This window comes from Ranitomeya imitator, chromosome 10, assembly GCF_032444005.1.
Source record: "Ranitomeya imitator isolate aRanImi1 chromosome 10, aRanImi1.pri, whole genome shotgun sequence".
Lineage (NCBI taxonomy): Eukaryota > Metazoa > Chordata > Amphibia > Anura > Dendrobatidae > Ranitomeya > Ranitomeya imitator.
In genome coordinates, this window is record NC_091291.1 from 70,874,231 (window position 1) to 70,891,373 (window position 17,143).

The 17,143-nt window shown below is 44.6% G+C and overlaps 1 protein-coding gene across 5 annotated transcripts in view; it reads right to left on the minus strand.

The window, feature by feature from the left end:
- The window catches only part of LOC138651456 (myosin-10-like), a 274,522-nt gene that overhangs the window by 24,834 nt on the left and 232,545 nt on the right, over positions 1-17,143 (minus strand). For all 5 annotated transcript variants that reach the window (XM_069741674.1, XM_069741671.1, XM_069741675.1 and 2 more), the window contains 4 exons: positions 16,894-17,017; positions 16,248-16,456; positions 13,062-13,170; positions 8,738-8,910 (listed from right to left, as the gene is read on the minus strand). In XM_069741674.1, coding sequence (XP_069597775.1) covers positions 8,738-8,910; positions 13,062-13,170; positions 16,248-16,456; positions 16,894-17,017 — 615 coding nt within the window. The remainder of the gene's footprint in view (positions 1-8,737; positions 8,911-13,061; positions 13,171-16,247; positions 16,457-16,893; positions 17,018-17,143) is intronic.

Sequence of the window (17,143 nt, forward strand, 5' to 3'; positions counted from 1 at the left end):
ACTGATGATGTACAAGGAGACGGGCAAGGCCGTAATATGGCAATACACACAGGCTTAGGGACATGTAGTGTGGACCTATAGGTGCTGATGTGATGCCCTATGGCTCCTCTGCAGCAGTAATAATACTGAAGATGTACAAGGAGACGGGCGAGGGCGTAATATGACAATACACACAGGCTTAGGGACACGTAGTGTGAACCTATAGGTGCTGATGTGATGCCCTACGGCTCCTCTGCAGCAGTAATAATACTGATGATGTACAAGGAGACGGGCGAGGCCGTAATATGACAATACACACAGGCTTAGGGACACGTAGTGTGGACCTATAGGTGCTGATGTGATGCCCTACGGCTCCTCTGCAGCAGTAATAATACTGATGATGTACAAGGAGACGGGCGAGGCCGTAATATGACAATACACACAGGCTTAGGGACATGTAGTGTGGACCTATAGGTGCTGATGTGATGCCCTATGGCTCCTCTGCAGCAGTAATAATACTGATGATGTACAAGGAGACGGGCGAGGCCGTAATATGACAATACACACAGGCTTAGGGACACGTAGTGTGGACCTATAGGTGCTGATGTGATGCCCTACGGCTCCTCTGCAGCAGTAATAATACTGATGATGTACAAGGAGACGGGCGAGGCCGTAATATGACAATACACACAGGATAAGGGACACGTAGTGTGAACCTAAGGTGCTGATGTGATGCCCTATGGCTCCTCTGCAGCAGTAATAATAATGATGATGTACAAGGAGACGGGTGAGGCCGTAATATGGCAATACACACAGGCTTAGGGACATGTAGTGTGGAACTATAGGTGCTGATGTGATGCCCTATGGCTCCTCTACAGTAGTAATAATACTGATGATGTACAAGGAGACGGGTGAGGCCGTAATATGGCAATACACACAGGCTTAGGGACACGTAGTGTGGACCTATAGGTGCTGATGTGATGCCCTATGGCTCCTCTACAGCAGTAATAATACTGATGATGTACAAGGAGACGGGCGAGGGCGTAATATGACAATACACACAGGCTTAGGGGACACGTAGTGAGGACCTATAGGTGCTGATGTGATGCCCTACGGCTCCTCTGCAGCAGTAATAATACTGATGATGTACAAGGAGACGGGCGAGGCCGTAATATGACAATACACACAGGCTTAGGGGACACGTAGTGTGGACCTATAGGTGCTGATGTGATGCCCTATGGCTCCTCTACAGCAGTAATAATACTGATGATGTACAAGGAGACGGGCGAGGGCGTAATATGACAATACACACAGGCTTAGGGACACGTAGTGTGGACCTATAGGTGCTGATGTGATGCCCTATGGCTCCTCTACAGTAGTAATAATACTGATGATGTACAAGGAGAGGGGCGAGGCCGTAATATGACAATACACACAGGCTTAGGGGACACGTATTGTGGACCTATAGGTGCTGATGTGATGCCCTATGGCTCCTCTGCAGCAGTAATAATACTGATGATGTACAAGGAGAGGGGCGAGGCCGTAATATGACAATACACACAGGCTTAGGGACATGTAGTGTGGACCTATAGGTGCTGATGTGATGCCCTATGGCTCCTCTGCAGCAGTAATAATACTGATGATGTACAAGGAGACGGGCGAGGCCGTAATATGACAATACACACAGGCCTAGGGGACACGTAGTGTGGACCTATAGGTGCTGATGTGATGCCCTATGGCTCCTCTGCAGCAGTAATAATACAGTAATAATACTGATTATGTGCAAGGAGACAGGTGAGGCCGTAATATGACAATACACACAGGCTTAGGGACATGTAGTGTGAACCTATAGGTGCTGATGTGATGCCCTATGGCTCCTCTGCAGCAGTAATAATACTGATGATGTACAAGGAGACGGGCGAGGCCGTAATATGGCAATACACACAGGCTTAGGGACACGTAGTGTGGACCTATAGGTGCTGATGTGATGCCCTACGGCTCCTCTGCAGCAGTAATAATACTGATGATGTACAAGGAGACGGGCGAGGCCGTAATATGGCAATACACACAGGCTTAGGGACACGTAGTGTGGACCTATAGGTGCTGATGTGATGCCCTATGGCTCCTCTGCAGCAGTAATAATACTGATTATGTGCAAGGAGACAGGTGAGGCCGTAATATGACAATACACACAGGCTTAGGGACACGTAGTGTGAACCTATAGGTGCTGATGTGATGCCCTATGGCTCCTCTGCAGCAGTAATAATACTGATGATGTACAAGGAGACGGGCGAGGCCGTAATATGGCAATACACACAGGCTTAGGGACACGTAGTGTGGACCTATAGGTGCTGATGTGATGCCCTACGGCTCCTCTACAGCAGTAATAATACTGATGATGTACAAGGAGACGGGCGAGGCCGTAATATGACAATACACACAGGCTTAGGGACACGTAGTGTGGACCTATAGGTGCTGACGTGATGCCCTATGGCTCCTCTGCAGCAGTAATAATACTGATTATGTGCAAGGAGACGGGCGAGGCCGTAATATGACAATACACACAGGCTTAGGGACACGTAGTGTGAACCTATAGGTGCTGATGTGATGCCCTATGGCTCCTCTGCAGCAGTAATAATACTGATGATGTACAAGGAGACGGGCGAGGCCGTAATATGACAATACACACAGGCTTAGGGACACGTAGTGTGGACCTATAGGTGCTGATGTGATGCCCTATGGCTCCTCTGCAGCAGTAATAATACTGATGATGTACAAGGAGACGGGCGAGGGCGTAATATGACAATACACACAGGCTTAGGGACACGTAGTGTGGACCTATAGGTGCTGATGTGATGCCCTATGGCTCCTCTGCAGCAGTAATAATACTGATGATGTACAAGGAGACGGGCGAGGCCGTAATATGGCAATACACACAGGCTTAGGGGACATGTAGTGTGGACCTATAGGTGCTGATGTGATGCCCTATGGCTCCTCTGCAGCAGTAATAATACTGATGATGTACAAGGAGACGGGCGAGGCCGTAATATGGCAATACACACAGGTTAGGGACACGTAGTGTGGACCTATAGGTGCTGATGTGATGCCCTATGGCTCCTCTGCAGCAGTAATAATAATGATGATGTACAAGGAGACGGGTGAGGCCGTAATATGGCAATACACACAGGCTTAGGGACATGTAGTGTGGACCTATAGGTGCTGATGTGATGCCCTATGGCTCCTCTGCAGCAGTAATAATAATGATGATGTACAAGGAGACGAGCGAGGCCGTAATATGGCAATACACACAGGCTTAGGGACACGTAGTGTGAACCTATAGGTGCTGATGTGATGCCCTATGGCTCCTCTGCAGCAGTAATAATACTGATGATGTACAAGGAGACGGGCGAGGCCGTAATATGGCAATACACACAGGTTAGGGACACGTAGTGTGGACCTATAGGTGCTGATGTGATGCCCTACGGCTCCTCTGCAGCAGTAATAATACTGATTATGTGCAAGGAGACAGGTGAGGCCGTAATATGACAATACACACAGGCTTAGGGACATGTAGTGTGGACCTATAGGTGCTGATGTGATGCCCTATGGCTCCTCTACAGCAGTAATAATACTGATGATGTACAAGGAGACGGGCGAGGCCGTAATATGGCAATACACACAGGCTTAGGGACACGTAGTGTGGACCTATAGGTGCTGATGTGATGCCCTACGGCTCCTCTGCAGCAGTAATAATACTGATGATGTACAAGGAGACGGGCGAGGCCGTAATATGACAATACACACAGGCTTAGGGACATGTAGTGTGGACCTATAGGTGCTGATGTGATGCCCTATGGCTCCTCTGCAGCAGTAATAATACTGATGATGTACAAGGAGACGGGCGAGGCCGTAATATGGCAATACACACAGGCTTAGGGACACGTAGTGTGAACCTATAGGTGCTGATGTGATGCCCTATGGCTCCTCTGCAGCAGTAATAATACTGATGATGTACAAGGAGACGGGCGAGGCCGTAATATGGCAATACACACAGGCTTAGGGACACGTAGTGTGGACCTATAGGTGCTGATGTGATGCCCTATGGCTCCTCTGCAGCAGTAATAATACTGATGATGTACAAGGAGACGGGCGAGGCCGTAATATGGCAATACACACAGGCTTAGGGACATGTAGTGTGAACCTATAGGTGCTGATGTGATGCCCTATGGCTCCTCTGCAGCAGTAATAATACTGATGATGTACAAGGAGACGGGCGAGGCCGTAATATGGCAATACACACAGGCTTAGGGACATGTAGTGTGGACCTATAGGTGCTGATGTGATGCCCTATGGCTCCTCTGCAGCAATAATGCTTCCAGGAAAGAATGGCCGCACAATCTGATTTACTTCTTACAGATTCCACATAATGCTGCAGACGGAGGAACAGAAGAGCCCTTAGGGAACGAGGCAGTGTAATATAACCGTGCACCCCGCATCCATAATGGGGCACAGTACATGAGATCTACAAGACTATGCCATGGCCATCTTCTCACCCATTCTATGTCACTCCATATCCCTGTACTTTTATAGACTCCAGAGAGCAGGCCCATTGTGATGAAGGACAGTGGCTGGATAAAGCAGAGCTTGGTGGAATGTATTCCACAGCTTCCCTGCACCATATGTGATGATACATAGATGTGCTCTGCACATAGTTAATGTGAGTAAACTGTAACGTGCGGCCCGGCCGGCCCACCATGGGGCACTGATAACTCAGCAGGTCTAACACAGGGAGTCAGTGTGCGCTGTGTCCTCAGTAATGGCTCTGCCCAGGAGGGGTCCGGCGGCCGCTGACACCGGCCAGAACATCGGCCACAACAGCTCCCACTCTTACACAGGCCTCCTTTGTGCTCCTGGCACCTGGACTGTAATAAACTTGGACAGGTTTTTTTGGCTGTGCACACAGCTATGGAGACACACAAGGTTTTCAGTCATATATGAGGGACGGCAGGAGGAGACACAGCCAAAACATGCCAGAGATTAAAGGGGAATGGAAAAAAGCAAATAAGCAGTGGGTTATCTAACACTGTCCGTTCCTGCGCACACTTCACAGCACTACAAAGGATTAGTTCTGCTTCACAGCCAAAAATGCCATCGCTCTTATTACATTCAACTGTCTGGGAAGAGTGTCATTATTTATTGAAAATGTTATTATCCTTAATATTAAAAATAACTTGGAGATTTTTACTGCCACAATAAAGATATTCTTCAAAGTATAAAGAAAGATTGCATCTTTTATCCCCATAGGCCCCTTTCACACATCAGTTTTTTGCCATCAGTCACAATCCGTTGGCTCGACGGATCTGTCGCAGATTGTGAAACACTGGTGCAACGGATCCGTTTTTTTCAACGGATCCGACTAGCGGATCTGGCTAATTGGATCGGAGCATGCTCAGTTAAAAAAACGGAATCCGTCGCCATAGGCTTCCATTCAAGCAAACGACGGACGGCAACAGTTCTGTCGCTGTCCGATTTTTCGATGGACACAAAAAAACATTACTTTGTCCATTGTCTACGGCCACCGGACAAACAATTTTCGCCGGATCCAGTGAACGACGGATGAAACGTGAAGCCATCCGTCACTAATACAAGTCTATGATAAAAAAAATGATACGATGGCATCAGTCGCCAGATTCGTTTTTTTCAAAATTCGACGGATTGCGACTGATGGCAAAAAACTGATGTGTGAAAGGGGCCTAAAGCTTGCTTGACACTACAAGCAGCGAGCTCCTGGCTTGTACGAGTTCCTCACTTTAAAAAAAACAAATTTATGTGATTAACCCTATAGAAGTAATATAAAGGCAAGACATGGTAAAGTACAGTGTTCTACAACACATAGTCCTGAGGACTCATCGTCTCATTTATCTTTTCTTTTTTTGGGAAACAGCTCCTTAGTTTTATCTTTAAAATAAGAATGGTAAAAACTGCAGGATATTAACCATGTCCAATGTTATTATTAGAAGTGCTCCCTGTAGAGCAGGGACCATGATAGTCCAAGGCCCGGAGCTCTGGTAACTGTCCGTCCTGTCCGGGTGATTTACCAGCAGCAATGGTGAAATGTCAGAGCACCATTACATCTGGGAATGGCTCATGATGGCGGTCAATAAACACAGCTTTGTAGCACTCTTTTCTAGAATATATACCGTGCTCTGTCCAAGATGGCATTGTACAAACAAAGTAATAAGTCTGATAGCCAAGGAAATGGGCGGCAGCAGAACTAAGGGAAGAGCTACTGCCAATACGCAGGGCACTACGAGGGGCGGCAGGAACAGGAAAGCAATGAGCGGTCACACAGGGTCATGCACATACACCTACTTGCGTTGCTGACGCTCTAATTTGCTGTGATTGGAAAACAGAAAGAAACAGTAAAAGAAAAAGAGAAGTTATAGAAACCAGAAGTGCAACCGGCCGCCTCCGGACACTACGATGCAAACGCCCATTATAGTGACCCCACAACACATATTTCCCGGCACCTCGGTCCCGTCCAACCGGTCTAGGCTCCGGTCAGGACGGTCCAGTTCACACACTCTACACTACAAGAACAGCAATTTAAAGGGGAAGGGCACAAAAGGCCTCCCTTTACCAGCACTATCAGAAGATGATATCTAAAGAGTATCGCTTATTCAGATTCCTCAGCCCTTTAATTGCCTGCTGTTCATTGAAGGTCCGGGTCCTGAGATCCCACTGATCGCTCAGTAGACCCCTGAACAGTGCACACACCTCTTGTCACACAGAGGGGGTTACAGGACCTATAGAATTAGGGGCTTCATAGGAGAACAGTATTCTATAATATAACATAAATGCAGAAACTTCTCAGGAAGACGTGAATCTAAGAAGTGTGAACAGTCTGTGCAGAACCATTACTACTGGTCAGGATTGTCAGAATGAGGCCGACGAGTGATCAGAGCTCAGGGTGCTGGCAGGAATCTATAAAAGCAGGAATAAAACACTGATCTGTTACCTTTCATCACAATCTCCCCTGCCTGTGTGCCCCGCATAGCACAAAAACAGATCCTCTTACCTCCCGCAGCAGCGCCACGACTGCCATGTCGACGGTGATTCCGGCCAGTCACGTGGCATTGGTTTGGTTAGTCACATGAGCCCTTCAGCCTATAGCAGCATCTATTGGATGGAACTGTTCCACCCGAGAGAACTGTGAGCGCTGCAGCCCATCAGCAGCTACGGACAGGCTGCAGCACTCACATGACATAACAAGGTCAGTGACTGCCAGAAATCACCGAGCTGACATTGCAGGAAGAGCGCCACTCCGGGATGTCAGTATATGTTTGTTTATACTATGTCTGGCACGTTAGATTACAACTAAATACTAATGTAATCATCGCAGCGCTCCCCTGATTCTGCCGCTCTGTTCAGTGTTGTGCTGCATCCCTCCTTTACAGAGATATGCATATCTGTTGCCTTTGCAGTGCAGTATGTGAAATTTCTGCTTGCAGACCAACTGGTCGTTTTTCAGTCTTCGCAGGGGGGTAGGCACTTTCCCCACTCCCACCAATCACAGCTCGGCAGCTGATCTAGCAGTGCGGCAGTTTCTGGCAGCGCCTCGGAGGGAGGGGGAAAGGCTACTAAACCCTCTGGACAGGTTTAGCTTGTCTGTCCAGAGCTTTGCTGTCATATAGTCTAAGAAGAAACAAGCCCAGCCGTAACAATTTGTGGAAGATTATTTTGTAACAGAGCAGTGTCCAGAAATCAATAGTGCACATGGAAGTAAGAAAATCTGCTTCGTTCTCTACCAAGACTGATCATTCTGAAAATGTCTTAATTCATGGTTAAAATCTGTCTTCAGCCAATAGAGACCTTCACATTACTGAGATAGTAGAAGGTCATTGGTGCTCATAAAGTTCTATGGAGAACTGTAAGGGTTCACTGAGCGTGACAGCCTCATAGAAATAAATGAAGATGCCATGCTCCTGTCGGGAGACCTGTGGCCAGTGTGTATATTGCGGGCCAAGCTCAGACTGAAGTGCCCTGATTTCTGGATGAGCCCTTACTGTCATTTCAGGCGACCTTGCAGTAGAATGTGTGTCTGCCTCCAGCTCCTCCCTCCATAGAATTCTAAAAGCACCGACTGTCATCTCCTTTCTCAGTAATGTGAAAATCTGATTAAACTTAATGTTTGGCCCCGATAAAATAATAAAACTTATACTCGCCTCTCATGCTGTCCCAGGTCCCGCGGTGTCGGCAGTCGCTGTCCCGCTGTGATGCAGTGTTGTGACGCCAGCGCCCAATCAGCACAGGTGTCACTGTCTCTGGAAAAACTGAACATAGAAAGGAATCCCAGGTTGCAGCTGATCCCAGGCTGCTTCTTCATGCTCAGTTTGTCCGAAGGACGAGTGCTGACACCGCTGGCACAGACCCAGCATGGAAGGCGAGTATAGGCTTTATTATTTCATTGGGATCGACCATTTAGTTTAAGAAGGGTTTGTCCCAGTGGACAACCCCTTTAATACAGGCTTGACCTGAGAACTAAGAATAAAAGATCAGTCCAAGAGGTGAAAGAAGCAGATTTCTCTTGTCATGAGTACGGTAGTATTCATTTTTAAAACAAAAATTCAACCGATGGTACCTCTTTACTGTTTCTAATAAGCCTTTTCATCCTGGAAGCCTGTCGTGCCCGATATCATAGACTTTTCACACCTTTAAGATCTTAGAAGAGTATTTTGACGGGACCTCTCCCTCTTACCTTAACCGGCTTCTGAGTGTGGTCACTTCTCGGTTCATGGATTCTGCAGATTCCGTCGCATCTTCCAGTTCCCTCTGCAGGCGGCGCTTGTTGGAGTTCGCTCTTGACGCCTCTTCTTCAGCTTCCTCCAATTGACGTTTCAGCTGCTTCATGCGAATATGCGCTTTCTCCAGCTAGAAAAGGAAAGCACATTTCTTATAATGCATCAATTCACTGGTGTCGCGGGAGCAAGACATGTGATTTGTCTACACAGACGAGTATGGCACTTGTGATTTCTCTACACCAGGGGTGGATAAACACCAGCCCGTGGGCAGATTCCCGGGGACCACAGTGCTCAGGCCAGCAGCTGCATTTGTGAGCGAGTGCACGCAGCGTTCATTATTGAACTTTGCAGAGTGTGCAATGAAACATTATGTCCTCACGCTGGCACAGGCTAGTGTGACAATGTACTTAGTAGGTGAAGTTAGCATGCAATGCACTGCCATCCAACAGTAGAAGACATCAATGGCAGCGTCTCCTGTGATTGATGATTATACCACAGCCCCTGTCTCCTGTGATGATACCGCAGTCCCAGCGTCTCCTGTGATGACTATACCACAGCCGCATGTCTCTTACGATGTCTATGCCACAGCCCTATGTCTCCTGTGATGTCCATCCAGCAGCTCCATGTCTCCTATGTGATGTATACACCAGTCTCTGTGTCTCCTATGTGATGCATATGGCAGTCTAGGGGTCTCCTGTGATGATCAGATCAGTCTTGGCGTCTCCTAGGTGATATATATGGCAGTCTCAGTACCTCTGGTGATGTATAGAGCAGTCTCGCTGTCTACTATGTGGTGTATATGGCAGTCTTGGTGTCTCCTAGGTGATATATATGGCAGTCTCAGTACCTCTGGTGATGTATAGAGCAGTCTCGCTGTCTACTATGTGGTGTATATGGCAGTCTCGGTGTCTCCTATGTGATATATATGGATGTCTCTGTACCTCCGGTGATGTATAGAGCAGTCTCGGTGTCTCCTATGTGGTGTATATGGCAGTCATAGAATGTTAGAGTTGGAAGGGACCTCAAGGGTCATTGTGTCCAACACCCTGCTCAATGCAGGATTTGCTAAACCATCTCAGACAGATGTCTGTCCAGCCTCTGTTTGAAGACTACCATTGAAGGAGAACTCGCCACCTCTCGTGGCAGCCTGTTCCACTCATTGATCACCCTCACTGTTACAATTTGTTTTCTAAAATCTAATCTGTCTTGGTGTGTTCCATGTGGTGTATACGGCAGTCTCTGTGTCTCCAATGTGGTGTATGCAGCATTCTCGGTGTATCCTATATTATGTTGTAAACATAATACCCAAGCCCATATTCCCTGAACAAGGAATGGGCGACACTTCACATAATGTTACAACATACTAATCCCATAGTGGAATAGACTGTGGTCAAAGAAGTCTCACATAGATATATTTAAAAAACAGAATATTTTTATTATAAATGGTTAAAATACACATACAGTGGGGCAAAAAAGTATTTAGTCAGTCAGCAATAGTGCAAGTTCTACCACTTAAAAAGATGAGAGGCGTCTGTAATTTACATCATAGATAGACCTCAACTATGGGAGACAAACTGAGAAAAAAAATCCAGAAAATCACATTGTCTGTTTTTTTAACAATTTATTTGCATATTATGGTGGAAAATAAGTATTTGGTCAGAAGCAAACAATCAAGATTTCTGGCTCTCACAGACCTGTAACTTCTTCTTTAAGAGTCTCCTCTTTCCTCCACTCATTACCTGTAGTAATGGCACCTGTTTAAACTTGTTATCAGTATAAAAAGACACCTGTGCACACCCTCAAACAGTCTGACTCCAAACTCCACTATGGTGAAGACCAAAGAGCTGTCAAAGGACACCAGAAACAAAATTGTAGCCCTGCACCAGGCTGGGAAGACTGAATATGCAATAGCCAACCAGTTTGGAGTGAAGAAATCAACAGTGGGAGCAATAATTAGAAAATGGAAGACATACAAGACCACTGATAATCTCCCTCGATCTGGGGCTCCACGCAAAATCCCACCCCGTGGGGTCAGAATGATCACAAGAACGGTGAGCAAAAATCCCAGAACCACGCGGGGGGACCTAGTGAATGAACTGCAGAGAGCTGGGACCAATGTAACAAGGCCTACCATAAGTAACACACTACGCCACCATGGACTCAGATCCTGCAGTGCCAGACGTGTCCCACTGCTTAAGCCAGTACATGTCCGGGCCCGTCTGAAGTTTGCTAGAGAGCATTTGGATGATCCACAGGAGTTTTGGGAGAATGTCCTATGGTCTGATGAAACCAAACTGGAACTGTTTGGTAGAAACACAACTTGTCGTGTTTGGAGGAAAAAGAATACTGAGTTGCATCCATCAAACACCATACCTACTGTAAAGCATGGTGGTGGAAACATCATGCTTTGGGGCTGTTTCTCTGCAAAGGGGCCAGGACAACTGATCCGGGTACATGAAAGAATGAATGGGGCCATGTATCGTGAGATTTTGAGTGCAAACCTCCTTCCATCAGCAAGGGCATTGAAGATGAAACGTGGCTGGGTCTTTCAACATGACAATGATCCAAAGCACACCGCCAGGGCAACGAAGGAGTGGCTTCGTAAGAAGCATTTCAAGGTCCTGGAGTGGCCTAGCCAGTCTCCAGATCTCAACCCTATAGAAAACCTTTGGAGGGAGTTGAAAGTCCGTGTTGCCAAGCGAAAAGCCAAAAACATCACTGCTCTAGAGGAGATATGCATGGAGGAATGGGTCAACATACCAACAACAGTGTGTGGCAACCTTGTGAAGACTTACAGAAAACGTTTGCCAACAAAGGATATATTACAAAGTATTGAGATGAAATTTTGTTTCTGACCAAATACTTATTTTCCACCATAATATGCAAATAAAGTGTTAAAAAAACAGACAATGTGATTTTCTGGATTTTTTTTTCTCAGTTTATCTCCCATAGTTGAGGTCTACCTATGATGTAAATTACAGACGCCTCTCATCTTTTTAAGTGGTGGAACTTGCACTATTGCTGACTGACTAAATACTTTTTTGCCCCACTGTAAGTACATAAATAAACAAGGTGCCTCAAACAAACGAAAAAATCCAAATAAGGTCAGCTGGAGCAAGACACGTGATAAATACACAGGGAATTATCTATATGGACAATACACATGCATGGGGGGTTAGGTTACTGAAAAATAATCATGAACAGTTATAGCTCAATGGCATATTGCTGCTATCCTTTGGCCATGCCAGCATATTTATAGTGGTATACTGCCATTGCCAATAAGCCGTAAGACAAGTTTGTAAGAATAATAGGACTAGTTGACATGGCCACCTCTCAGCATTCTCAATCAAAATGTAAAAAAATGCAATATTCCTGCTATGCAGTGAGGAGGCAAAACATGTAAATCAAAGATGGATGCATATGATTCAGTGCAATCCTACAGATGCAGTGGCAGGGCTCGCACAAAACCTGAACCATAGATCTGTCATAATTCAAGTGCAATCAATGTTTCACATTGTCATTACAATCGAAGACAAGTAAATTCCAACCACCCCACGCCATATACATATTACCTGGGTCTGTGTTGCTCCCAAACAATGCTCTGCCAAGTGGCACGCTGAACCTCCTAACCATTTATAATATGTGACACTTCTTTGGCCACAGTCTATTCAACTGTGGGATTAGTATGTTGTATCCTATGTTATGTATATACAGCAGTCTTGGTGTGTCCTATATGATATATATACAGCAGTCACAGCGCCTCCTAGGTGATGTATATACTGCAGGCCTCATACTGCTTGAATTTTATAAATATGACGCGAGTAATGATGTATTTCCAGCTGTGAGGAGACCTGCAGTGCAATATACAACTTATTGCTGCGAGTTCTATATAAAGGTTATCATGTTATCATCGCCTGCTCTTGAGCCAATGCAAATCTGGGAAAGCAGTTACATGTAGCAACATCATTAATATCTCCTAACATAACAGCCGCACCAGAGAAAAGCAGCTTTATCACATAAGGGGTGAGTTAATTAATAGTTTGACCAAATGCAGAAGGGTCATTTTCAAGTTGATAATTTTGTACGGCCTCTGAAGGATGGTATAAATACCTGGCCGTTGGCAGAAGAAAAGTTTCCCACCCCTGGTATATACAGATGAGTTTGGCAGGAATTTCTATATAATTCCACTAACACAAACTGGTTTGCCAATCCAGCACAGAATGAGAAAATTAATAATGAAAAAGTAATAAAAACAAAAAAACAACAAAAATGTGAGTTTACCTGATCCTTGAACTGGTCGGCGTTCCTTCTCTCTTCTTCCACTTGTATGATGACCTCTTTTAGCCGCTTCTCGGCACGTCGTACCAGTTTGTTAGCCAAAACACGCTCCCTGGTAATTAAATGTCATAATGCTGACTTAACTCAATTTCCAAACATTTACATTTTGACATATCATAACTCAATATGAACACATTTCCTTGAATTTTAGACAAAAAAATTATATGTTTTCATATTTTACATTTTAAAAATTATAAAAAGGGAAATGGGCCGACGCAAAAGTTTGGGCACCCTGCATGGTTAGTACTTAGTAGCACCCCTTTTGCAAGTATCACAGCTTGTAAACGCTTTTTGTAGCCAGACAAGTGTCTTTCAATTCCTGTTTGAAGGATTTTCATCCATTCTTCCTTTTGAGGTCGTCTATTGTGGATTTTGACGTGTGTTCAGGATCATTTTCCATTTCTAGAAGACATATTCCTATTTTCAACTTCAGATTTTTTTTTTTTTTACAGATGGTGTTATGTTTGCATGAAGAATTTGTTGACATTTCATTGAATTCATTCTTCCTTGGAAAATTATTGCAGACCTTTGGGATTCCTGGGTCAACTTGCATGCATGACTATTTTGATGTCTAGCCACAGATTTTCAATGATGTTCACCTCAGGGGATTGTGAGGGCCATTGTAAAACCTCCAGCTTGCGCCTTTTGGAGTAATCTATTGTGAATTTTAACTTGTGTTTAGGATCATTATCCATATGTAGAAGCCATCCTCTTTTCCATTTCAGCTGATTTACAGAAGGTGTTATGTTTGCATCAAGAATTTGTTGAAATTTCATTGAATCCATTTTCCCCTGTATCCATGAAATGTTCCCATGTCATTGGCTACAACACAACCCAATGCATGACTGATCCACCCCCATGCTTGATGGTTGGCAAGATGTTCTTTTCCTGAAAATCTTTGCCTGTTTTCTCCACACATACCTTTTATCATTCTGGACAAAGAGTTCTATTTTATCCTCATAGGTCCACAGGACTTGTTTCTAAAATGCATCAGGCTTTGCATACTTCTGAATGAGAATTTTATGGTGAGGAAGCATGAGAGGTTTTATTCTAATGGCTCTTCCATGAAGGCCATATTTGTGCAGGTGTCTCTGAACAGTAGAAGAATGTACCACAACTCAAGTCTGCTAAATCTTTCTAAAGGTCTTTTGCAGTCGAGCGGGAGTTCTGATTTGCCTGTCTAGCAATCCTATGAGCAGCTCTCACTGAAATTTTGTTTGGTCTTCCAGACCTTATCTTGACCTCCACTGTTCCTCTTAACTGCCATTTCTTAATTATATCTTAAACTGAAGAAAGGGCAACTTGAATACACTTTACTATCTTCTTATAGCCTTCCTCTGGTTTGTGGGCCTCCACCATTTTAATTGTCAGAGTTCTAGGCATCTGCATAGAAGATTCTATGGCTGCTGTTTTTGGCACAAGGTTAGAGGTGTCTGGGTTTTTATAAAGCTGTGGAATTTGAATCACCTGACCTTTCTTAATGATGATAGTGAACAAGCTATAAGCCTAACAGGGTAATTAATATTGGAAAACTTGGTCAAAGTTATCTGAGCACACAAATTTATAAGGTGCCCAAACTTTTGCATTGTCCCATTTTCCAGGTTTGTAATTTTTAAAATGAAAAAAAAAAAAAAAAAAAAAAAAAAAAAACAATATATATATATATATATATATATATATATATATATATATATATATATATATATATATATATATATATATATATATATATATATTTTTTTTTTTTTTTTTGCCTAAAATTCAAAAGGATATGTCTCATCTTCAACTGTATGGCTTTTGGAGATCACTTCATCTTTCACAATAACAGTAATTTTAAAGAGGGGTGCTCAAACTTTTACATGCCACTGTATGCAAATTTACCAGTAGAAATGTAAGAAAAAGTTATAAACCTTATAATGTCTCTTATTAATGAAATTCAATTATCAATTCCCAAAGAAGCCTTTACTTTGGAGAATGTGGAGATGTGGCTTCAAGGTATTGTGGGGTGACAGATTGTGATTGATAGGGGATGTATGGCGGACATGTCAACCATCTGGCAACCAAAGGTTTAGCACATTTTGGGGGGCGTGGGTAGATTCTCAGGATAGGAGAAATGTGTTATGCTAGAACAGACTGCCATGCAGCAGTAATACACGTCCTCGGACATGGTGGCTATGCCGCAACAGCCAGAAACACGGAAATTAATCACTGCTTTTAGATTTTTGAAATTCACTAAAAAGTGTTTGATCCAAGTATGGAGAGGGTACCTGGATATTTGTGAAATATTTATCATCTATCCACATAAATAATAAATATAACTTGGGTCCCCACTAACACTGGGTCCCAAGACTCTCGTTGCTTCTCAGTGAACAATGTCACCTAGGGAGAGAATTTTGATTGAAGTGACAATTGTACCCGTGCCCCGCTATATGTCCGTGGGGCTAACCAGATCCACCTCAGTCCCACAGACATAAATGGAGCAGCCCCAGCGTGTCCGACACCGCTCCATCCGCAGTTCTCCTCACTACAGTTATGCAGCGGAGAGGAACTGAACGTTGGGCCACTGCCCTAGTGATCACACATGTATCACTTATATACGGGATAGAAGACAAATGGCCATTGTGAGGACTGTCCCTTTAGGGCAGCATGATGGCTCAGTGGTTAGCACTGTTACCTTGCAGCACTGGGGTCCTGGGATCAAATCCCACCAAAGATAACATCTGCAAGGAGTTTGTATATTCCCTCCGGTCTCCTGTCACACTCTAAAGACATACTCATAGGAAATGTAGATTGTGAGCCCAATGGGGACAGTGATGATGTCTGTAAAGTGCTGTGGAAGGAATTAATGGTGCTATACAAGTGAGTAAAATAAATAAATGGTAGTAAGGCCCTGTAAGGAGTCCCTATCTGTCTGTATTTCCTTGGCCACCTAAGCTCTGCTTCTTGAGTCCCTACTTGTAAAGGAACCAGTGTTACTGATTCTCTTTTGTCCACTTTTATTACATAAAACATAGCTTTGCAGCAGTTTAGCAGGTGTAATATATGCAGATCAGGACCTGGACTGGAGACAGTGGTAAGTCTTTTTCTCCAAGGCAGTAGCAATACACAAGGTCCTCTCCGTCTACTTACTTGGATTCCTGCTCCATCTGCTCCTCCAGCTGAGCAATCTTAGACTCCAGGGATGCGATGGCAATCTTGTATTTTGACCTGACACTAGAATCCATCTCATTTAATTTCACTTTGAGCTCCTTGTTTTGCCTCTCCATTTGCTGGCGTGCGTTCTCTGCCTTCTGGGAGAAGCTCCGCTCTGCTGCCAGCTCCGTGGTCATTGTCTCCACCTGTGGGAAGCATCAAGTATTGTAGCCGTGTATGTGCCAGGGTACAGAGGTTATAAAGGGGGACATAATACTGGCTTATCCAAATATCCAGAGTGATGCAACCAACCAAACCTGTGTACAATTCATAGAGCATTAGCTACATGGAGATGCTAAACACATGATACTACTAGTAAAAGTGCCTCTTGTCCTTTGCTCCAGTTTCATATAACTATAGAAAAGAGAAGGATGAGGAACATGAATTGCTATTTCTGATATGTCACACTGCCATCACAAATCTGACTGTGTGCTAGTGCCGGAGCTTAGTGTACTGGAGACTGTATGCCTGCATGTATAGAAGGGCAGGGCTGCAGGTCTTTATACAGGCTGCCATGTTAGTGCCATCATTGTATCGTGCTCTCTTCCGTCTGTCCCTTAGTCCTATTACTGTCTCATCTTACCTGTAGGGTGTACTTCCGATATCGATCATTAAGAAGCTCCATATTACTCTGCTCCTCATCCAGCTCCTCCTCCATCTGAGCGATCCTGGCTTCCAGAGCACGCTTCTCATCCAACAAGGCTGACCTGTCAGGGAATAAGACGAGGTTAACACTGGAATCCCTTTATGTCATGTACTTCTTGGATAAGCATTTTCAGCCATGTTTGTATAGACTCGATACCTCTCACAGCTGAGAGTTTGCTTCAATGTGG